At 58.0% G+C, this 21,948-nt stretch overlaps 2 protein-coding genes across 14 annotated transcripts in view; one reads left to right on the top strand and one right to left on the bottom strand.

Annotated features, from left to right (window-relative positions):
* Positions 1-15,587, top strand: part of LOC104003709 (uncharacterized) — a 65,563-nt gene extending 49,976 nt beyond the window's left edge. The window contains exons 3-6 of one of the 6 annotated variants that reach the window (XR_002941242.3): positions 2,659-2,807; positions 6,032-6,136; positions 12,356-12,528; positions 13,228-15,587. Coding sequence is in view for 3 of the 6 variants with exons in the window: in XM_063808401.1 (XP_063664471.1) it covers positions 2,567-2,807; positions 12,356-12,528; positions 13,228-13,284 (471 nt within the window). In the remaining 3 variants the exon portion in view is untranslated. Of the gene's footprint in view, positions 1-2,566; positions 2,808-6,031; positions 7,081-12,355; positions 12,711-13,227 lie in introns of those variants that run through there. The other 5 variants (XM_016939818.4, XM_063808401.1, XR_008541645.2 and 2 more) reach the window with 5 other exon arrangements.
* On the bottom strand, positions 2,445-21,176 carry ADORA2A (adenosine A2a receptor). Of its 8 annotated transcripts, none has more exons than XM_054675491.2 (4): positions 20,839-21,174; positions 12,065-12,170; positions 11,061-11,663; positions 2,445-4,216 (listed from the first exon to the last, which is right to left on the bottom strand). In XM_054675491.2, the coding sequence occupies exons 3-4, from the start codon at positions 11,390-11,392 to the stop codon at positions 3,310-3,312; spliced, it is 1,239 nt and encodes a 412-aa protein (XP_054531466.1). In that variant the 5' UTR covers positions 11,393-11,663; positions 12,065-12,170; positions 20,839-21,174; the 3' UTR covers positions 2,445-3,309. The 8 variants fall into 8 exon arrangements, with proteins under 8 accessions (XP_054531466.1, XP_063664457.1, XP_063664459.1 ...); XM_063808387.1 differs by lacking the exon at positions 20,839-21,174 and adding an exon at positions 17,044-17,303; XM_063808389.1 differs by lacking the exon at positions 20,839-21,174 and adding an exon at positions 12,763-12,881.
* Positions 21,177-21,948: the final 772 nt, after the last annotated feature.

Below are 21,948 nucleotides of genomic sequence, written 5' to 3'. Positions count from 1 at the left end.
GCTCTCAGACCTCCCTGTGGCCTGGCAACACCCGCTGTAGAGGGGGGCTGGGGCTATCAAGAACATGGATCTGTGATGGGACCCTTATGCGTGGGACAGGCCTGAATGAAGCATGTTATCCACCCGTAGCCCTTTGGGAAGGGCAGGGAGAGGGTGGAGAGGGGCCCTTCCACAGAGCTGCAGGGCTTGGAGCAGCCCAGGCCACAGCTCCTGGCAGCCTGGCCCAGAGCAGTGTAGACCAGGGCATAGCCTGCACCCCATGGCGCTGGGATGTTGCTCATGCCCTTCACCAGTCTTCACATCTCCCTCACATGCTGCTGTGGGCACTTATTCCTGTTGAGGTGGGCTCTGCCCACTAGCATGTTTATATGTGCACACATGTATTCTCTTATGGTCAGAGGAATGATGCCTGCATATGTTCAGGTCTCTGCCCATGTGCTTACACTCAGGCCTGCTGATGGTGGGAACCAACATGGGGTGGGTGTGGACATGGGACCCTAAGCTCCTGAGGACATGAGGAGGCCTGTGCTCTACCACTAGGCAGGAGCTGGCCCTGGGAGGACTAGGGCCCATTTGTACCTAGAAGCCTTTGCTGAGCCCCTGGCCCTGTTCTCCCAGCCCCAAAGCCTATACCCATCTAGCTCAGTCCTCAAAGTCTGGTTCCCAAGGTCTCAGAAAAGGCTGGAGAGACAGGATTTCATTCTTCCCTACCTTTGTAGTTCTCTTTCTGGCCTCTTCCCACCAATTGCTCATGAGGACTGGCAGCTTCTGTGCTCTTGGTCTTCTCAGGCACACCCCAGCCACTGTTCCACCCTCAGCCCACAGCCAGTGCAGATCCTAGGAGGGAGGAAGCTGGTGTGGACAGGGGGTGGACTCAGTGCATTTGTATCAGTGGCTCCTTATAGGTTGTCCTGGCTGTCCATAAGAACCCCCTGGGGAATTACTTGATCTACCCTAGCCAATTAATCCAGTGTCTCTGGGGCAAGGGACTGAGGCTTTGGTGCTGATTGAAGCTTCCTAGGTATTTCTCCTGTGCAGCCAGTCTAGAGGACCTCTGAGGATATAACAGTGAGATAGCTAAAACAATCCTTTGTTGGTTTTGGGATACTTTTGCAGGCATCCATATACTAAAAGTGTAAAGAAGTGCAATGGAAAGGGCTGGGCACGGTGGCTCACGCCTGTAATCCCAGCACTTTGGGAGGCCGAGACAGGCGGATCATGAAGTCAGGAGTTTGAGACCAGCCTGGCTAACATGGTGGAACCCCATTTCTACTAAAAACACACAAAAAATTAGCCAGGCATGGTGGCAAGTGCCTATAGTCCCAGCTACTCGGGAGGATGAGGCAGGAGATTCACTTGAACCTGGGAGACGGAGGTTGCAGTGAGCCAAGATCGTGCCACTGCTCTGCACTCCAGCCTGGGCAACAGAGCGAGAAAAGAAAACTGTCTCAAAGAAAAAAAAAAAGAAGAAGAAGAAGAAGTGCAATGGAAAGAAATGAAATTCATGAAAGTGGTTGTTTCCAGGCCTAGGATGCAGGGTAATGATGGGCAGGGGTCAGATGCAACACTGTAATGTTTCAGTTCTTAAGCAGAGTGCTGAGGAAATGATGTTATTTTGTACTTTTTGGTTCGGTTCAAATAGTTCATCATTAAGTTAATGGAAAAAATGAACATGGATTTTACAGTCAGACAGACCTGAGTTTTAAGTTCACTTCTGCCACTTACTAGCTGTGTGACCTGGAGCAATCATGTAACCTCTCTGGGCTTGTTAATCATCTGTAAAACAGGGCTCACAGGGCTGTGTGGGGATTACCCTTGACATTCTTACACTCCTTCCGGGAGTCCCAGAGTGAGTGAGACCAAACCGGGACAATCACAGCTCTCCACCAACCTCAGGCAGGGGCAGGTTGCTAACTGCCTTCCAGGCCTCAAACTTTGCCATCACAGAAAGATGGCACCACCTCCTCAGGCAGGAGGCCCCTAAGGCCGGGGTCAGAGCAAAAACACCCCTTCCTTCTAGGTTTCTTTTGTTAAGAACAGAAGGAGGGGGATTCTAGGGGAAGGCCGTGTAGCCCCTGCCCAGATCTGTTTGCAGATACCTCTGTGACCTCTGCTAAAGGGTGCAGCAGGGCAGGTGGCGGGTCACAGTTCTGAGAAGGTAACATACAAAGAGATCTTCCCTTAAAGATGTAGGAAGATAAGGAGGGGGGGAGTTGCTGGGGAAAGCCCCTTCTCCCATAGCCCCTGTGGGCCCTCATAGAAATGCAGGTTGGATTGTGGTGCAGCCAGGCAGCCTGTCCCCTCGAGGACAGGACCCTGGAGAGGGCCCCCGGGGCAGGCAGGGTGTCTGCACATACGCACACACTCTCTCATACACAACACATGCCTGTATGTGTGCACAGGCCTAGCTATGGAGTAGGAAACGAACTCAGACGCCATTCTCATTTGGACAAGCTTAAAACACGATGTGGCTCGTTTTTATTTTATCTCAGAAAAAAACATTCCCTTTAGAAGGAAAGGCAGTTAGACAAGGCCTCTCACTGGGTAGCTCTGCGCTACTCAGCACATGCCAGTGGCCTGCCAGCCCCAACCTCTCCCCTGGGACCTGGGCCCATGCTCTGGCACTGCTCTGTTACAACTCCCTGTCCTTGATCCCAGCTTTGTCACTCCAAGAGATGGCCCTGGGACTGAGAAGTGGATGGCAGCTGTGACAGCAGGAGAGGACTGCCTGAGGCTCCCCGGGCAGAGGCTCTGGTGCCGGGTTAGCAGCAGGACCGACGGCAGACCCAGCAGCCAGAGAGTGAAAGGTAATAAAATAAAAAGGGTTTCCTCACACTTACATTTTTCCTGGAAAAAAGTCAAATGTCACCTCTGGGCCCAGCAGCTCCTGAACCCTAGGAGAGTCTAGGGAGAGTGGTGTGTGGGTGGCAGGAGGCTGTTGGAGCCACTCCCCAGTCTCAGGGCCAGGCCAGTCTGCTGTGCCCAAGCTGCTCTGTGGAGACAAGGTGGTGCTTCCAGATGCTTCTGCAGTGGAGGGCTGGGCCCTGCCCAGCAAAGATGCTGCTGGTGCTGTGGCCCCCACCTGGTGCAAGGCCTCACAGCATGAAACGTCTGCTTCCTCAGAACCCAAGCCCTTCTTGCTGGGCCTCATGCTGCTCCAGCCTGGGGCTCCCTTCTCTCAGTCCAAAGTAGGAACCGGCTGCCCTCAGGGTCTCCTGGCACTCTCTCTCTTCTCCCAACGTGACTGGTCAAGCCAACCAGAAAGATAAAGATTTCCTTCCCTTAGGAAGGGGCAAACTCCATGGATCATCAGGACACTCCTGCTCCATCCTGGGCCAGGGGGTCGTCTAGGCCAGGGGGCTCTGGGCACACTCCCTTGAGCTCATGGCTAAGGAGCTCCACGTCTGGGAGGCCCGTGTTCCCCTGGGACTCTTGGGCACTCCCTTCACTCACCAGCCCCAGGGCGTAGCCATTGGGCCTCCGCTCAGGGTGGGGAGCACTGCCGTTGGCCCACACTCCTGGCGGGTGGCCGTTGAGACGGAGGCTGACCTGCTCTCCGTCACTGCCATGAGCTGCCAAGACCCGGGCACTGGTGCCAGCTGCCTTGAAAGGTTCTTGCTGCCTCAGGACGTGGCTGCGAATGATCTTGCGGAAGGTCTGGCGGAACTCGCGGATACGGTAGGCGTAGATGAAGGGATTCACAACCGAATTGGTGTGGGAGAGGACGATGGCCAGGTACATGAGCCAGAGAGGGGCGTGGCTGCAGTCGGGGCAGAAGAAAGTGAAGCAGTTGATGATGTGTAGGGGCAGCCAGCAGAGGGCAAAGAGCCCCACAATGATGGCCAGTGACTTGGCAGCATGGACCTCCTTCTGCAGTGTGGACCGTGCCCGCTCCCCCGGCAGAGGCTGGCTCTCCATCTGCTTCAGCTGTCGTCGCGCCGCCAGGAAGATCCGCAAATAGACACCCAGCATGAGCAGCAGGGGCACCAGCACACAGGCAAAGAAGTTGAAGTACACCATGTAGTTCATGGGGACCACATCCTCAAAGAGACAGGCCACCTGGCCCTCCCCGCAGCCCTGGGAGTGGTTCTTGCCCTCCTTTGGCTGACCGCAGTTGTTCCAACCTAGCATGGGAGTCAGGCCGATGGCAAACGACAGCACCCAGCAGATGGCAATGATGCCCTTAGCCCTCGTGCCGGTCACCAAGCCATTGTACCTGAGGAGAAGAGACCAGCATCAGAGATCTGAGAAGCCAGGGTTAAGCAGGGCCAAGAGTTCAGAACCCCAGAGCAGCACCCGTTTCCGCATTTCCTGACTGTAAGGTCTTGGACCAGTCATTTCCTGCCACCTCGCCCCAGCATCCTCTTCCGTTAAGTGGAAGTAATATGCCTTGCCTTTTTCACAGGCTGCTGGGAGGTAACAGGAGAGCAGGCATCCAAGAAATGGAAACCCATGTACAAATGCCCAGATGGTCATTGAGTAGTTTTCGGAGTAGTCCTGGGACTTAGTTTGGTTGGAGGAAATTAACGCATGATTTTTTGAGGGGGAAAACATGATTTTTCTCTAAAGGGAAACGTGTCGTAGCCTTAACCAAGATCAATTACCTCCATGTTGGTCGCAGCCTTAACCAAGATCAGTCACCTCCATGTTGGTTGATCTTGGTTAAGGCTACAACAGGCTTGAAGGGGTCTGGAGGGTGGCTTTACTGGCTAGGGGCAGCACCAGCCAGATCAGACCTGTAGGGGATCTAGGCCTCTTGTACTCCATACCCTGTCTTCTCTTCCCCATTTGCCATTTGACTTGGGGACTCCAGAAGCCCTTGAGGAGAGGCAGCATGGGGGATAAAAGAGGGGAGGAGGTCCCAGGCCAAAGGAGATGCCATTTCTCCCCTCCAAACCCACCCACAGCCCTCTGGAGAGAAATGAGAGAATTACGTGTTAACATTTACATGGCCATCTTAACATTTGCAAGGAAATACTGAGGTCCAGGGGGACAGTAATCTGCCCAAAATCACTCAGTCTTCCTGAGTGAGAGCCAGACAGAAATCCAAGCCTACCGACTCCCAGTCTCATACTCGGGAAATGGCTGGATCTGCCAGCCAGGAAGCAGACCTCAGCCCTGTAGGAAAGGTGGCCTAGATTTCATGAAAGAATGGACAATAAAAAAAAAAGTCTCCCTAATTTAGGAAGGCAACCTTGATGATCACTGAGGGATGACTTCTGTTTAACAGTTTTGATTCTGGCAAGACCAGACTACACTCCCCTCTACCTGGCAGAAACCCTACCCATCCTTCAAGTCCAGGATAGAGATCTCAAAGAAGTTTCCTACCGAAGTGCAGCAGATCCCCACCACATCTGGGCCCCTCGGAGGCAGGGCTTTCCTACATCCATCTCTGCATTGCCAGTTCCGAGACAGGGACACTCAGAAGGTGCAAGGAGGCCGGGCGCAGTGGCTCACACCTGTAATCCCAGCACTTTGGGAGGCCGAGGCAGGCGGATCACGAGGTCAGGAGATCGAGAAACCTTGTCTCTACTAAAAATAAAAAAAATTAGCCGGCCGTGGTGGCGGGGGCCTGTAGTCCCAGCTACTTGGGAGACAGGCAGGAGAATGGCGTGAACCCGGGAGGCAGAGCTTGCAGTGAGCCAAGATCGCGCCACTGCACTCCAGCCTGGGAGACAGAGCAAGACTCAGTCTCCAAAAAAAAAAAAAAAAAAAAAGGTGCAAGGGGAAGGATGTGCTCTACTTAACTGCGGAGCTGGGAACATCCACAGAAACCATCTCATTCATGGGTAGCAAACAGGCGCCTATAGGTAGCACACACAGGAGGCAGCTGGTGGGGCGTTTACCTGGTCTTCAGCGCCATGCAAAACGTACGCCTGCTATTACCAGATCTCAGGTGGGGCTGGGGAGATGATTTTCTGGGTAAAATCTCCCAAGATTTAAATTTTGTCAACTAATTCAAATAAAAGAGAAAAAGAGAAACCCTGGTGGCTTCCGATCTCTTATGTGGTCCAATCCTCTTGTTTTACAGGTGGGTAAATTGAGGCCCAAGGAGAGGAATGGACTTGCTGTGGACATTCCAAGAGCCCAGAGGCAACTCAGGCCAAGGCGAGTCTGTCTGTTCTGAATCTCTTAGGTCAGTTCTGAATCCAAACAGTAACCGGACAAGCCCATTCTCAGGAGCTCCTCAGCTCCATTCTGTGGGGGCTTGGTTACCTGTAACAGGGCCTCAACAGGAGGGTCATAGACTTGCCCATTGCTTCCAAGCAACAGGGAGCTGGCATTGCCCTGCCTCCTGTGGGACTCGCAAACATAAAATCTCAGGCTCTCTCATTCTCACATCTACATTACATAGCACTGACTCTGTGCCGGACACTGTTCTTAGTGCTTTGCAAATAGTAATTTATATAGTCCTCATTGACTGGGAAGCTATATTAATTTTGACATTATTCCTGAGAAAAGCATATCCCTTCCTGGGTTCTGGCCCTGTTAACAGGAATGTTTTAAAACTTTGTCTCTCTGAGCCTCAGTTTCTTCATTTGTAAAATGGGACCAAGTCGTGGACCTGTCAGCACTCTGCCCTCTAAGGGCAGAATGGAGAATCAATGGGTGGAAATTATAGGGAGGCAGATTGTAACTCAGGGTAGGTTAAGAGTTTTTCAGCTGAGCTGTTCACAGGAGAGATGGCCTGCCTCAGGCAATAGTGAGTTTCCTGTCATTTGAGGCAACAGAGCAGAGCCAAGCAGCCACAGGGGTGTTGCAGAGCTGCCTGGGCCCTGGGCCACCTGCTTTGCTGGTTTTCAAACTGTTCTCAGCAGCAAACCTTGTCGCCCACATTCCCAGGCAGTCACAGAGGTGAAGCTGCTGGGGAAGGGAAGGGGCTTATTAAATGTTTATTGAATCAGTGAATTGGTGGGGACACCAGAGCCAACCTGAAGGCTTCTGGGAACACAGTATGGAAATCCCTGGTCTGTCCAATTATTTACTTGTACAGAAAAGGGAACCCACAAGGGGAGTCTTCCACTGTACTCTGCAAAGAAAGTCCCGTGTGGGGACAGAAATAAAACATACATTAATAGCACTTGCTTATATATGCAAAGAATATCTATCTCTGGAAGGATTCTTAACATGGCCTTGCAGGCAGGGAACTGAGGGTGGGGGACAGGGGGTATGGAGGACAACTTTCTACTATACTATACTCTTTTGTTCCTTTTTAATGTTTTAGAGTGAGCAAAACATGACTCATTTTTTTTTTCTTAAATTGCAAATAGACTAAGTTTATTCAAAAGAAATCCCCATAGGCTGAGAGCCCTGGACCCTGGTGCCCACGGGGTGGCGACAGCATCAGGGCCCAAATGAAATCACAGCTGAGCCTCAGCCAGGCCCAGCAGCATACCCTGGGCTGCATCTGTGACCAACACACTCACATCTTGCCCTCTTAGACCCCAAACATTGACCATCCAGCTGGAAGGGATGCCAAGGCTGTCTAGCGTGACACACCACCACTCTGGGGTGCCCAGGCATGTCAGAGAATGTGGGTCCCAGAGCTGCTGCCCACCCTTTGTGGAGGTGCCCTCTGCAGCTCTGTGTCCCCCGGCTTGCAGGCTGCCCCTTTCTGGGGATCTCCATTACCCACACTGGGGGCTCACCCTATGGTCCAAAAATATGCCCCATGATTCCAGCTGGGGCTTTATGTGCACATGTCCCAACCTGAGGAGTAGGTGGAGCCTTCCTAAGTTGTCCAAAGGAGTCATTGATCCAAGAATTGAAGAGCCATGGACCCACAGGGGAAACCTCCATTCCTTCCCCTGGTACGAACAGGCCTGACTTGGCCTCCACCTTTCCTGCCCACTCTGTTCATCTCTCTCTGTCACTAGGCAGCCAGGCCACCCTTCCCTACCCAGTGCTCACATGCTCATTCCTTCCTCAGGGTCTTGTCCAGGCTTTGCCCCCCTCCTGACACACCTGCCCCCACACTCATGCCAGTGAGACCCTGCCTGCCCGTCCTGCAAGACCCACTGGGTGACACCTCCTCCAGGGAGCCCTCTCTCCCAATCCTGCCCTCTTAGAAGTGTTAGGACTTCGGGCCTCACCACCAGCTGCCACCTGCACCTTGGCCTGTTCCTCAAACCAGCGAGAACATCCACCAAGGGCTGCTGTGAGAGCCAGGGGACAGTGAGGCAAAAATCCCCTGGGAACTGGAAAAAGAAGCCCATGTCTCTCACCCTGAATTCCCTATCCTCTGGGGACACAGAGAGCTACATCTCTGCCTCTGGCCTGAAGTCTTTCTCACAGAGTTCCTCGACTAGGCCCTGTGCTAGCCCAACAGGTTCCCTGAACTTGGAAAATAACAGATTTTTCCAAAACTGAATTCTTTTTTTAAAAACAAAGTTAATGGAGAGTGGGGCAGGCCTGAGGCTAGACCCAGGGCTAGCCGAATGGACCTTTCTGAGTGGAGCAGGAAACGGCACGTAGAGGAGGCTGGATTCCCAGCTGAGAAAGGAGGAGGTCCTGAGGCAGGCTGTGACTCCAGCGCCGGCCAGGAGTGTCACCAAGTTCCTTTCATACCCCCCTTGCTCTCGGGAGCCCACATGGACACCTCCACATGCCCAGAGGCCCAGGGGCCCTGAGGAACAGGAAAGCGAAGGGACCTGCGGGCCAGGAACAGCCTGAAGGGCCCTGGAGTCCATCCACATCAGGAGACACTCGTATGTCCTTCCCTGCTCTGGCCTCCCCATGAGTTTGTGAGTAACAGGAGGGTCAGAACATCCGCCTGGCCACAATGCAGGCCAAGAGGATGACAGGAGATGCTGAGCTGACACCCTTTGGCAACTGCAAAGCTCTCTGCCCTCAAGGGAGGATGAACATCATCGTCGTCATCCTCTCCAGGGCCCCCTGCAGAAGAGACCAGCCTAAGCCTTGCAGAGCCTCATGGAGCAGAGTCAAATGGCTCAAGGTCTGGGTGGAACTAAGGTCCAGCTCCAAGGAAGTTGGGATGAGATGGGTAGAGGATAGGGGGCAGGTCCATGGCTCTGAACCCAAAGATCTGAATCCCCACCCTCCCCACGCCTCCAACCCTCCTCAGGGTCCCTGTCACCCCATCCACTCACTGGACCTTCAGAACACCTTTGTGAGCTCAGAGGGGCAGAGAGACTTGTCCTATTTTATGGATGAGGAAATGGGCCCAGAGAGAGGCAGCTAACTTTCCACAGCCACACAGCACATCCTGTCCTACTACATAGGGAGTCATTCTCTCAACTCTCAGAAAACAGAGAAGGAAAGGGAGAGACAAAAGAGAAAAAAAGTCGAGCTCCTTTAAATTGAGAACGGCAGCCCTGATCATGCCCTTTGAATCAGAGAAAAAAGTGAGAGCTTGGCCTCTGCTTCCCCATAGAGCATCCCATCAGTGCGCAGACTCAGCTTGGTTCCCTGAAGTCCCCTCCAGTGCTTTGTTCTCTGGCCCACCTGGGCACCTGCAGACAGGGCCCCTCCTGGGCCTCCGTGTTCTGAGCTGCCACTGGACGAACCTAAACTCTGCTCTGCCCGTCACAGAGCAATGGATGGAGGCTCACCAGAGACTGCACTTGGAGGCCGACAACCCCTAATTCCACCCCTCTCAGGGCTGGCCAGGGTCCCCTTCTCCTTTGCCGAGGGTTCTAGACTCTCCTGGGGTAGAGAGCATCTGACAGGGCAGTGTGAGGTCCAGATTCCTCCCCTTCCCTGGAGCAGCCCAGTGCAGCTCCTGCTCCCACTTAGAGCCCAGGTGACAGGGACGGCCACCTGGTGCAGGCTCTGCGAGACAGGCTGCTCATGACCGCTCCCCAGTGACTGAAGTCACAGTGGGGATCAGGCCACATTTCTTTCCAGGCCTCGCCCCAGCTCCACTACCAACTCGTTGTGTGGCCCGGAAACAGCTGGCTGTCTTCTCTGAGGCTCATTTTCCATCCCGAAGATGAGAGGAAATGACCTCTAAGGGCCCCTTGGCTTTGACGCTCTAAATTTCCATTTGCTCATCTAGCTGGGTCCTCCTTCCTGCTGGGGCACCCTCAACCTGAGTGGGGCTGCTGTGGCTTCCTCTTTAGGTAGGCACCCACCAGTTTCAGATAATTCACCGCAGAGATGGCGCACCCTGCTCCCTGACTCTCAAGAGGCACCACCTCAAGCCTCATGCATGGCCTCAGGGCCCACAACCACCCAGGCTGTGGAACCCAGCTCTGTGGCAGAGGGGCCAGGAGGTGGGGCAGAAGGCCTCTGACGTCCCCAAGGGAGGGATGCACTTTCTAGCCTCATCTATGGCCTGGGTAGGTGGAATCCATGCCGAGTAATTCAGCCTCTGGGAAAATCTTCATTTACACAATTACTTGGCTGAAGTCACTTCACAAAAGATTCACCATAAAAATCCCCTCCAACAGCCAGCCCCTGAGCACACTGGCTGCCTCTAAGACGATGAGTCCTTGGTGACTTGAGGAGCAACAGAATTTGCATATAGGTCCAAGTGACTCACTGTGGCATTCAGCCAAGTCACTTCCCCTCTCTGGGTCATTTTCCTAATGTGCACACTGCAAGGCTGGCCCAGAGGATCTGGGGGAAGGCAGGTGGCGGGCGGCTCCTAACTCTGAGGTCCTATGGTTTCCCCTGGCTCCCCGCTCCACCCCAGCATCATTCGGGAAGTTTTGCTTGTGTGTGAGGAATGGCCCAGACACACCTGCTGGCAGCACGTGGGTCACTGGGACCACAGCTCCCTGCTAAGCCCAATGCCAGACCCTGGCCACACTCATCTGCCAAAAAGCAGAGCACAGTTGGCCTCAGGCAGCCTAGGGGAACCCAGGCCGCCTGGGAGGGCCAGGCTGCCCTGCGCCCATAGGGATCAGTCAGTTCGGCATGACTGCTGGCCACGTGCTGGCCCTGGGGAGCCCCTGCTGAGCCTGGGGCCCCGTCGCCAGCTCACCATGCTGACACTGCAGACCAGGCCCTGATCCCAGGCTCACCCTGGCTCCGGGCACAGACCAAAGCCTGGGCACCAACAGACTTTGCACAGATGTAACCCCGGCCCTGCTCACCGGAGCGGGATGCGGATGGCGATGTAGCGGTCAATGGCGATGGCCAGGAGACTGAAGATGGAGCTCTGCGTGAGGACCAGGACGAAGCAGGCAATGAAGAGGCAGCCGTGGCAGGCAGCGCAGAACCCGGTGCTGATGGTGATGGCAAAGGGGATGGCGAGCACACCCACTGCGATGTCGGCCGCTGCCAGTGACACCACAAAGTAGTTGGTGACGTTCTGCAGGTTGCTGTTGAGCCACACGGCCCAGCACACCAGCACATTGCCCAGGATGGCCAGCACAGCAATGGCCAGCTCCACCGTGATGTACACCGAGGAGCCCATGATGGGCATGGCCACAGACAGGCAGGCTCAGCACGGACGCGGGCTGGGCCAGCTCACGGTCCATTGCTGCAGCCCAGCCGCCCGCCTGGCTCCCAGCCTGGCCCAGGCGGAGGGGCCCAGGCCCCTGAGCCCCTTCCTCACAGGAGCCAAGTGCAGCCCTGCTGGGGCGCTCTCCAAGGGCTTTTTCACAGAGGACTCTGAGTCTCCTGAAACCAGGCCCTCTGCAGGGGTTCTGGCAGCAGCATCATGGCTCAGCCCAGCTTCAGGGTTCCTGAGGCACCTGCAAAGGGACAGCCGATGAGAAGCTGAACCATCTGCAGAGGGCGAGCCCTGCGGAAAGTGCCACCCCTTACCCCACACCTGGCCCCCTGAAGACCCTATAGTTTCAGATCCCACCCTACCCACAGGCCAGGTGTCAGCCTGAGGATGGCCCCTGACCCCACCTAGCCCCATGCCCTGCCCGGTCTGCCGTGGTCATAGCCAGGAGGCGAGAGAGGTGGGAATTTGACCCTCACTTTAGAGGACACCCAGAGAAGTCACTGAGCAAGGCTGGTTCCCCTGGTCCAATAGAATTCCCGCTAAGACTCCCACACAAACCCCTCCCAAGGAGGCAGCCCCTTCTCCCAGGCTCTGCAGAATGAGTACTGCCCTGGCTGGGCCCCTGCCAGGACTCCAGCTCACCCCAGCACTATCCATGGCTCCCTGCATTCCCTGCTCTGCGCATTGTTGTCACGGTGCCTCCCACTCTGGACTCAGGGCCAAGGATCAGATGTGGTCTGTTTTTTTCCTGGGGGAGCCAGAAACTTGTTAAAGTCTGTCAGTGTTGGCCCCCCATGCTCAGCCTCTCAGGCCTCCTGTGGCAGCTTGGCCAGTCTCCTGGGTCCTGGATCTCGGCCAGCCCCATGACACTCCCTCCCAGAAAGGCCCCTCCCTGCCCAGGCTCTCCCAGTCCCACCCACCTTCTCTCGCCAGGCCAGCTTCTCAGACCCCCTGGCCTGCTCCATCCCGTCAACTCTCCCAGGAACTACCAGCACCCACCTAAGGGACACCAGCCGCCCTGTGAAAGGACAAGCCAGAGACCCCTGGAGATCGGATGTGGAAGGATGTGGGGAGCTGCCTGGTCCTGTCTCCCACTGCCGCAGAGGGTAAGCCCTCTCATACTGCGCCCGAACCCGCTGCCTCCAGGTGCCCCTGCCAGTCAGCTGCAGTCAGGGCAGGGGCGGCGATGCAGCTGACTGTGAGCTTCCACTCGGAGGGAGCTGCCTCACCTCCCTCCTCCCACGCCCTCTCCCCCACCTGCTCCTCTGCCTGGCTGACACCAGGAATGACTAACGGGAGTTTGGTCCCTGGCAGAAAGCAGGTACGGAACCAGGACTCACTGAGGGACTCTGGGCAAAAATGCTTTTCTTTTCTGGGCCTCAGTTTCCTCATTGATACGGTGAGGCAGCTGGACCCCAAATGACCTCTAGGGGCCATGCCAGCTCTCACCCATGATTCTATGAGAAGGAAATAAACAGATTTAAAATGGCTCCCCCAGAGTCAAAATGGAATTACTGACACCCCTCAGAAGCAGAAGTTTTGGTTCCCCAGCAGGCCTGAGCCCAGCCCCAACTCCCAGTGTCCCCTTCGAGCCTGTGAATGGTCTGGATCCAAATGGACCTCTGCCCGTTAAATTGCCCCTCTTTGAGAGCTAAGAGGCCCCCAAATCTACCCCCTCCAGTCCTGAACCCTCATGGGGCCCTATGAGTGTGTGGCCAGCTGCCACCACCTGCCTGGGGACAAGAGGTCAGAGGCTGCCTTTCACGTGGACTCGGGCAGCCACCTCGTCTCTCTCTCTCTTCCAGGACATGAGGGATGGAGCAGGACTGGCAACCTGGAGAGGAAGTCACTCCTGGTCCTGAGCCCTGTTCAAAGGGCCAGGCTCCCCTCTTACCCCATTGTCCATGTGACAGAGCTCAAACACACAGACCCCAACTTTCCCTCCAACTCCAATGCTGTCGGCACCTCAAGTGGCTGGAACAGGATTGGCACGGGCTGCAGCCATACCTGGGACTGGAGGTTCTCCTGCACCCAGCAGGCCCTTTTGCCCCTACTAGGAGCCTGGGAATGGAGCATTGACACAGAAGCAGGAGGAGGAAGGAGAGAGCAGAGGCCAGAAACCCTGCAGAAACGGAGGGCCTGCAGCAGCTGGAGAGGGCTGAGTCCTCCCAAGCCCCTGCTTTCCATGGGGCACTTGCCAGGCAGCCATTCACAAAGTGTGTTGTTGGCAGGGATGCACCAGACCAGCTCTCCTGGCACCATCCCTGGCCACACTCAAGGAACACAGTTATCCCTGATGCTCTTGGCCTCTCTCCCTGAGCAGTACTCACCAGGGCCCACCTGACTCACGATAGCCCCTGCCCAACAGGTACAAGTGGAGCTGGTGCTGGCCCCGGGCTGCCTCCCACCCAGGTGCCTGGCCTGTGGCTCCAAGGTGGACTCCCAGGCCCAGCACCACCAGCAGCAGCAACAGGCGACTGTCCAGTGAGGCCCAGTGGGCCACTGAGGAGCCGCCTCTACCCAGGGATCCTGCCTCCCACCACGGCCCTCTCTAGGGCATCTGCATTGAAGGATGCCACAGCCTTCTGCCAATCTGACCATCCCAGGCTAGAAGGCTGATGCAGCCCCAGACCACGCTCCAGATTCAAGGGCCTTGCTGGGGGCAGACAAGGTGGAACATAACATGTCTGCCAAAGTGAGGGAGGACTCCCCAGTCCCATCACCCAGAGCCCTGCTGGTGGGGTCAAATCATCGGCGCCCGCCTCAGGGGCTGGACTGTTGCCATGCCAGCTGGGATGCCCAGTTTGGGAGAAGCCTGACCAGGGCCTCTTTGGCAAGGCTTCCCTGGCAGCCCTGGGTACCTGCCTGTGTACCCCCGTTCTCAGGGTCTCCCCACCTTCTGTGCTGTGGGTCCCCATGCTAAACAGCACTAGATACCGATAACCTTCTTGACTATACTGAAGCCACCTTCCTGCTGCCCACCAGCCTCAGTGACAGCAACAGACCCCTCTGCCCAGGCCGGCCTCACACGGGGCTAAAGACACCCACGGCTCCTGCCAGCAGGGTCCACACAGGCCACCTCGCTGCCCGTCCTCTCCCTCAGCCCCTCCTTAAGCACTCCTGCAGGCTCTCCCAGCTGCTGCCAGCACATCCCGGGTGAGGCTTGCCCGGACCCACAGGCAACCTGGGCCCCTGCCAAGCCAGAATCCACTCTCAGCTGTGCCTTTCTCGGCCCTGAGCAAAGCAGATCGGTGGAGTCAGAGGCACCTTTGGGGCAGACAGGGGAAGAGGAGTGCATTCCTTGGGGAAAGGTTGGGAGCTACCCAGCCGTAGGCTGGCAAATCAGCTCCTGGCCGGGGGCACCCTGACTTACAGGCTTTGCCTGATTTCTGTGGTGTAAATTCTCCCCTTGTGCCCAGTTTCAAGCTACTAATGTGTCGTGGACCGTAACTGGGGAGCAACACAGAGTCAGCTGGCCACGATGCCAGTCACTGCTGAGCTGCCAAACCTTACGCGTCCCAGGGGGCACCTGCCTAGAGGCCAGGCACTGCACTGGACCCTCAGACACAGCTTGTGCAGCCTGCTTAGGAGCTTGGGAAATGACTGTCATCTGTGATCTTGCTGGTCCCAGGAAGCCCATTTTACAGATGAGGAAACTGAGGCCCAAAGGCACGAAGCGACCTCTCTCAGCCTCACCAAGAGCACTGGAAGGTGGTGTAGGGCTGGGGCCGTGCGCACAGAGAGCACAGCAGCAGGAAGGCTCCTGGGCCTCCAGCTCCCCTCCCTCAGAAGCCTCCCAGAGTGACAGGAAGGTCAGAGGCCCCGGGGAGGGGGCGGGGCCAGGATCTGGCAATTTCCTATCCCTCTCTGTTGGCTCTGTGCATCTAATTAATCCTTGAGTCATCTGTTGCTAACCAGGAGGGGAAATTAAATATTAATAATGTAATACTTCTCTGTGATTACCCCTTGTTGGGGACAGATCAGAGGGCAGATGCTGCCCCATACAGACAGGGGACACATGCTGCGGAATGTGCATAATGCCTCTTGAAAGAACCACCTTATAGGATTCCACCCGGTCAGACTCAAAACTGCTGCTGCTTCCTGCCTTCCTCCTCACCTCCCCCAACCTGGCCACTTTAATTAAAACTCCATTTAATCAAAACCCACACATCTTCTGGTTCCTCGTATGTCACACTAGCAAGGCCCTCTGTACACATGCCCAGATGGTGGCTATACCCCCCAGAGCCTGCTGCACGGAGGTGCCCACCAGCTTCTAGGCAGTGACCTGCACACCTGCTCCTGAGTGCGGCTAAGAGCAACATACAGGACACAGTGCACGGACTCGGACCCGCTCCAGCCATGCCTGGCCTGTTCCTGGGCTCCAGAATCCCAGCCTTAGAACCCTCCTGCTGCCTTTCCATAACAAATGTTTACCAAGTACCTCCACCAGGCCTGGCAGCACCCCAACTGCTGGGCCAAAGGGAGGTGTGCCCCCGTTGCTGTGCCTGGCCCCATCTGAGCATATGGCAGGGGACCTCAAAGGAGGAAAGGACCCAGGACATTCCTGGGAGGCGGCTGCTGCCCTGCAGTTTCAGGCACTGCAGGCCACTCCCTGTCTCCACAACATTGGCTCAGCTAAGAGGAGTCGCAAATCAATTTCAAAGCGCAAGAGGTATATGAAGGCTAAGAAAGGTAAGCAAAAGAATTAAAAATAGGGAGATGAATTCATTCCAGTAGAAAGGAAGGTAATATGGTAATCTAATAATGATTTCAGAGACCTTTAGAATCTCCAAAGAGGCAAAGAAAGGAATGGCATCCGTAGACAAGAATGAGAACTTCTGAACCGACTGGCGGAAATGAAACAAGGACAGGTGGATATGAACAAGAAATAGTACAAAATCCAGGGACTGAAAAATAGAGGGACTGAAATAAGGGATGTGGTGGGCTTCAGGCACACATACAGTGGAAGAGACGACTGGGGATCTGAAGCTAGTACTGAGGAATTCTCCCAGAAACACCATGAAGAGACCTAGTCTAGGAGGAAACGGTTGAGAGGCATGGGGTGGACTGAGAAGCATCAACAAGTGGCTTGCGGGAGCTCGGCAGGGCACGGCAGGTCGTGGGCCCCACTATGACTGGCTTTTGGGATGGCCCAGGGGGGCCTGGGCATGAACCTCCCAGAACCCAGGGCCCCAGGATCCCCAAACCCCTTCCAAACTCATCAGCGCAGGTGCCTTCCTCACTGCCCAGTGGTAAGCAGCCACCCAGCACGGGCTCCACTTCCCTCCTGACCTCCGGGGCTGCCCGGTGGCCCTTACTTCAGGCGCTGGGTGCAGGCTGGGCCCGGGACCCAGAGATACACCTGGCATCCCTCCCCCACAGCCCGGGTGCAGCTGCAGCTCTCTGCTCCTGGTGGCAGGATGTGGGCAAGATGGGGCCAAGACCCAGCTCCCTGCAGCTGGAGGCTAAGGCTCTGAGCCTGCCTCACAGAGCAGCCCCCACATCGCAGCCCCGGGGCCAGTGCTGGGGGCCCCAGCTCCTGCTCCCCACACCCCCATGTGTCCAGGCTAGGGACCAGGAAGGCCACAGCCCCCCCTCCTCCCTACCTGGGGGCCACTCACCCCCTCACACGAGGCTTCACCTGACAGCCCTCCTCCGAGGGGCCGCACCCCGCACAAAGGTGCTGGGGGCCCACGCTGTGCTGAAAGCAGCTTGGCTGGGGGCGGCTCCTGCTCCATGTCACAGTCCCTGAGGCCCAGGCAGAGCTTCCCCTCTGCACGCGGCTGCTCACATGTACACAGGCTGTGGTGAGCCACGTCATGTCACGTGAAGGATTGGCACCTGCACCTCCCTCAGATGGCGGGCAACAGGTACTATGCCGCTGAAGGGGGGACAAGGGAGTGTTTCTAGATGGCCCCGTGGACACAGAGCCCAGGAGTCCTGGGCGGGACCCTGTGGGAGGCTTGAAGGGCAGTGCTGGGTGCAGGGCCTCACAATGCCCCAGGGTGGCTGCACTGAGGATGGGAGGGGTGAGGACCGGCTGTTGGGTCCCTGGGCAGGTGCGACGAGGCAGCCCCGGAGGCTGACAGGAGGGCAGGGTGACCAAGCAGAGCCTGGCCACTGCTTCTTCCCCACTGAGCAGCCTCCCCCAGGCTGGCTCAGGGTTTGCAGAGGCCACTGAGGGACCAGAGGCGAGTCCCCCTGTGACACAGGGGCAGACCAGCCCGGGGCCTCTGGGGAGAAGTCTCCTGCCCAGACGCCAGAGGAGACACCAAGTGGCACCATCGGCCTCCCTCTGCTTGGCCAGCTCCAGCAGCCTCTCCACCAGGTGACGGCCGATGCCAGAGACCAGGGCTGCAGCGGCACATCCGAGGGGTCGGCACAGAAGAGCAGCAGCAGCCCCTGCCCAGTGACTCCTGGAACAAGCTTCCCCTGCGGGGGGTTGGCGGGGGGTGGTGAGAGAATCCCCACGGCAACTCACAGAAACATCATCTGGGTGAGACTTGGAGGAGAAGGTGAAGGGAGAGAGGTATCGAGAGATTCTAGCAGAGAAAATGCCGTGGAGGCCCGAAGCCAGGGTCCTGCCTTCCCTGGGCTCCCATCATCCCCTGTGCTGGGACGAGGGGCAGCTGCTCTGCTGCTCCTCCCTCCACCTGATCCTCCCCAGTCCCTGGCCAGATCCATGGAGTCCAGGCTGCAGGGGCCCAGGCCTCCTCCGCCATGAAACTGCCTCTTCCCACCACCCAGAGCCCCAGGTTCTGCACAGGAGGTGGGCAGTTGTGTGGGGGCTCCTCTCTGCACCCCAGCTCCATTCCCTTCCCCATCTGGGCTCCTCTGCTCCTTGCAACCTCTGGACCACCCACCTCCTAGGACCAAGCCCCTCCTGTCAATGGCCCAGACCCTTCTCTTTGGAGCTAGAACCCTCCCATTCACCAGCTCAGCTCCTGCCTGTGCAGTCTCCTCTCCACAGCACCCCCACCACACATGCCCTAAATCCCCTCAGCCTGTGCTTCCCGCCTTCATCCATCCATCCATCTTCTGTCTGTCCTTCCTCTGCTCTCCTGCATGCTCAGGGCTCTGTTTGCGCTGCGATAGACAAGATAGACCCCGCAAACACGGTTGGGAAGGCAGTTCTAGCTCATTTGGGGTTAGGTGGCTCGGGTATTAGGTCTATGAGAGGGTACTAAGACCTTCTTTGGGGTGTCAGGACACAGTTGAGAGCCACCAGGGGCTGTGGTCCCACACAGCAGGCACCGCCCAGGCCTCACCTGGACTTTGCAGGACGTGATGCTCTCAAGTCACATGCTGGCTCCCAGGCCAACTACCATTCACATGTCCCTCTGCCAACAGCAATCCCTGTGGTGTCCCCTGACCCTCAAGCCTAACACCCTCCCTCCCGGGTTCCCCGCTCCAGCACACACCCCTCACCGGCCCTCTGGTCTGCCCTAAACCTTCCCCCACTTGCTCCCAAGCCAAGGCCTTTCCACATTAGGCATTGCTAAGATCATCATCCTTGTTCTACAGATGAGATATCAGATTCCCGGGGACAGCGACCTGCTCAGAGAGTGGGTCGAGGAGGCAAGACTAGAACCCAGACGAGAGCACTGAAATCTCCAGCACGTCGCGTTGCCCATGAGGCATTCCGTGCCATTGATTGCCCTCCTCCATCGCGACGCAGGGCATATTTGGGGATCTGTAATTCACAGACTGATATGGGAAGAAGCCCAGCACAGCTCTCAGACCAGCCAGGTCAGCCTGGCCTAAGGCCCGCCTCTGGCCAGAGGTGACTGGGCTGCCCCTGGCTTCCTGAGGCAAGGAGCAGGAAAGCTCACAGCTCAGCCAGCTCAGCACTGGGGGAACAGGGGACACGGATGGAGGGGTAGTGGCTGGGATTTGCCTGAGAAACTCTAGGACTAGGGAGAGGCTGGGAGACCCCAAAAAGCAAGCGCAGAACAAGGAGGGACTGACACCGTGGCCGTGGACCAGCCTGTGAGGCGCCCCTGCCATGGATCTGCCGGGATGTTGGGGGGGTGCGGTGCTGCCCACAGGGCCCGGCCTTCCCAGCCCCACCCAAGGCCTCCAGGAACGGCCAAAGCAGGGCCAGTGAGGAAGCCCCGACCCCGCAACAGCTTCCCAGGCCCGCGGTGCTCCACAGAACCCTCCACCATGGTCCCCAGGGCTGGGGCACCCTGGGGCAGCCCTGGCGCGTCATGGAGTATCGGCAGGGTGCCCAGCCGGGGAACCCAGGGGGAGCCGGCAGCAGAGGCAGGGTGGAGGCGGCCTGAGCACCTGGCAATAGGGGAGAAGGCCCTGTGTGTGGCAGAGCCCAAGAGAGGAGGTGCTTCAGGATGGCGACGGAGGGCTGGCTTGACCTGCGGCTCACCCTCCAACAAGGGCCACAAACACCTGCGCGTCTTTGCAGGGCCCCAACTCCCCCAGCCTAGGACCCAGCCCTGGGTCTCCCTCTTCCTCCCATGGTACAGTCGGGGCAACTAAAGTCTGAGTGCGGGACACAGGGATCTCAGCTCTGCCGGCCCGCGGCCTCCTCCTCAAGCCCTTGGGCCGCCTTGCGCCAAATCCCTCGAGAGCCGCCACCATTCCCGCCATTCCTACCTCCGCTCCGGGCAGCCAGACAGACGGCCGGGGCCAGTCCGAGGCGCGCACCCACCCCCATCCGTCCCCCGTCGTCTCCTGGGTCCCCCAAACCCAGTTCCCGCCACCACTGTCCACGGAAGGCGCCAGCGCTCGGCCCAGCGTTCCTGATTCCCCCTTTCTCGGCGCGTCCCGGGCGCTCGGGTATCTCTGCCCGCGCCTCACCTTCCCGGGGAACCGGTCTCCGCCCGGCTCCTCCACCTGGGGAATCTCCCTCGCCCCGGGGCCCGGCCCGCCACCCCTCAGGAAACGCCTCTGCGCCCCCAGTCCATCCCTGCTGGAGGAGCTCGCGAAGGTTCATGCGAGCGCGCGGGGCCGGTCTGCGGCGCATGGACGGACGGACGGACTGACGGACGGACGCTCCCCGCCCGCTACCTGCGGCTCCGCACCCCGCGCCGCGCCGGCCGCCGCACTTGCCTTCCCTCCCCGCCTACCCCTGCGCGCCTTCCGGTGCAGTTTGGGACAGCTCGGAGGGTCCCGCACGCGGCGCCGCAACTGCGCCTGGGACGTGACTGTGCCTGGGCCCTTCACAGGCCGTGCCGGCAGCCGCCGCGGGGCAGGACTCGGACCCCGCGCCGGGGAACTGGTCTCGGGGCGGCGGGAAAGGAACCCTGAGGGGAGCAGAACCCCAGCCTCCCAGTCCTCCCGGCCCCGCACCCCCGACGGCCCCACGCCGCCCGGCCACCAGCCCCGGACCCCCGGCACCCCGCACCCCGGACCCGGCACCCAGGACCCCGCACGCCAGACCTAGCACCCCGGCTGACCTGCGGCTCGCACGCCGGCTCCCGCTGTCTCGGCGGCCGCTCGGTCTCCGGCTCCGGCCGCGCCGCTCACGGGCGCCCCCTGCAGGCAGCTTTGAGACCCGCGCTGCCCCCGCCCCGCCCCGCTGCGCGGAGAAACCGAGGCCGGAGGGGGACCCGAGGCATCGGCCCGCGAGGCCCGCAGGCGATCCTGGAAGGACGATCCCGCAGGTGTCCCTGTCAGGACGAGGCCGCGACGGGCCTGGACCGCCCCACATCCCCCGCCTGCGGCCCCCCAGCGCGCTCCTCCCGGGCTCGCATCCGTCCCGCCGCTTCCTCAGCGCCACACTCACCTCCCTTCCAGGAGTCCTCGGGCCTGGGAGTCCCCTTCCCCGCCCCTTGGAGCGCTCCGGGCCCCACCCCCACACTCCCTCTTTTCTTTTTTTGAGACGGACTGTTGGTCTTTCGCCCAGGCTGGAGTGCAGTGGCGCGATCTCGGCTCACTGCAACCTCCACCTCCCGGGTTCAAGCGATTCTCCTGCCTCAGCCTCCCGAGTAGCTGGGATTACAGGCGCCCGCCACCACGCCCGGCTAACTTTTGTATTTTTTAGTAGAGACGGTGTTTCACCATGTTGGTCAGGCTGGTGAAACAGCCCAGCCTCCCTCTTTTTTAAGAAGCCCCCATTGCCGGCCGGGCGCGGTGGCTCACGCCTGTAATCCCAGCACTTTGGGAGGCGGAGGTGGGCGGACCACGAGGTCAGGAGATTGAGACCATCCTGGCTAACAAGGTAAAACCCTGTCTCTACTAAAAAAGTACAAAATTTAGCCGGGCGTGGTGGCATGCGCCTGTAGTCCCAGCTACTCGGGAGGCTGAGGCAGGAGAATCGCTTGAACCCGGGAGGCGGAGGTTGCAGTGAGCTGAGATCACGCCACTGCACTGCAGCCTGGGGGACAGAGCTAGACTCTGTCTCAAACAAACAAATAAATAAAAAAGAAGTCCTCACTGCCGCCTCTGCCACTATGGTCCTGTGGAACTCTGCTGTTCCTTATCAGAGTTGGGCTGGATCCGTGCCCCTGTGTCACCCGTTCCCCAATGTCCAGCTGTGCCCAATGCCCGCTCCTCAGATCTTTCCA

This window comes from Pan troglodytes, chromosome 23, assembly GCF_028858775.2.
Source record: "Pan troglodytes isolate AG18354 chromosome 23, NHGRI_mPanTro3-v2.0_pri, whole genome shotgun sequence".
NCBI classification, from domain to species: Eukaryota; Metazoa; Chordata; class Mammalia; order Primates; family Hominidae; genus Pan; species Pan troglodytes.
The sequence above is the reverse complement of the archived record's forward strand: the minus strand, read 5'-3'. Positions and strand labels throughout refer to the sequence as shown.

Coding starts and splice junctions, on each gene's coding strand:
- ADORA2A (XM_009437975.5), bottom strand. CDS start 11,392: ATGCCCATCATGGGCTCCTCGGTGTACATCACGGTGGAGCTGGCCATT. Junction 4,217..11,060: donor GCCATCCGCATCCCGCTCCG/GTGAGCAGGGCC, acceptor TCTTCTCCTCAG/GTACAATGGCTTGGTGACCG.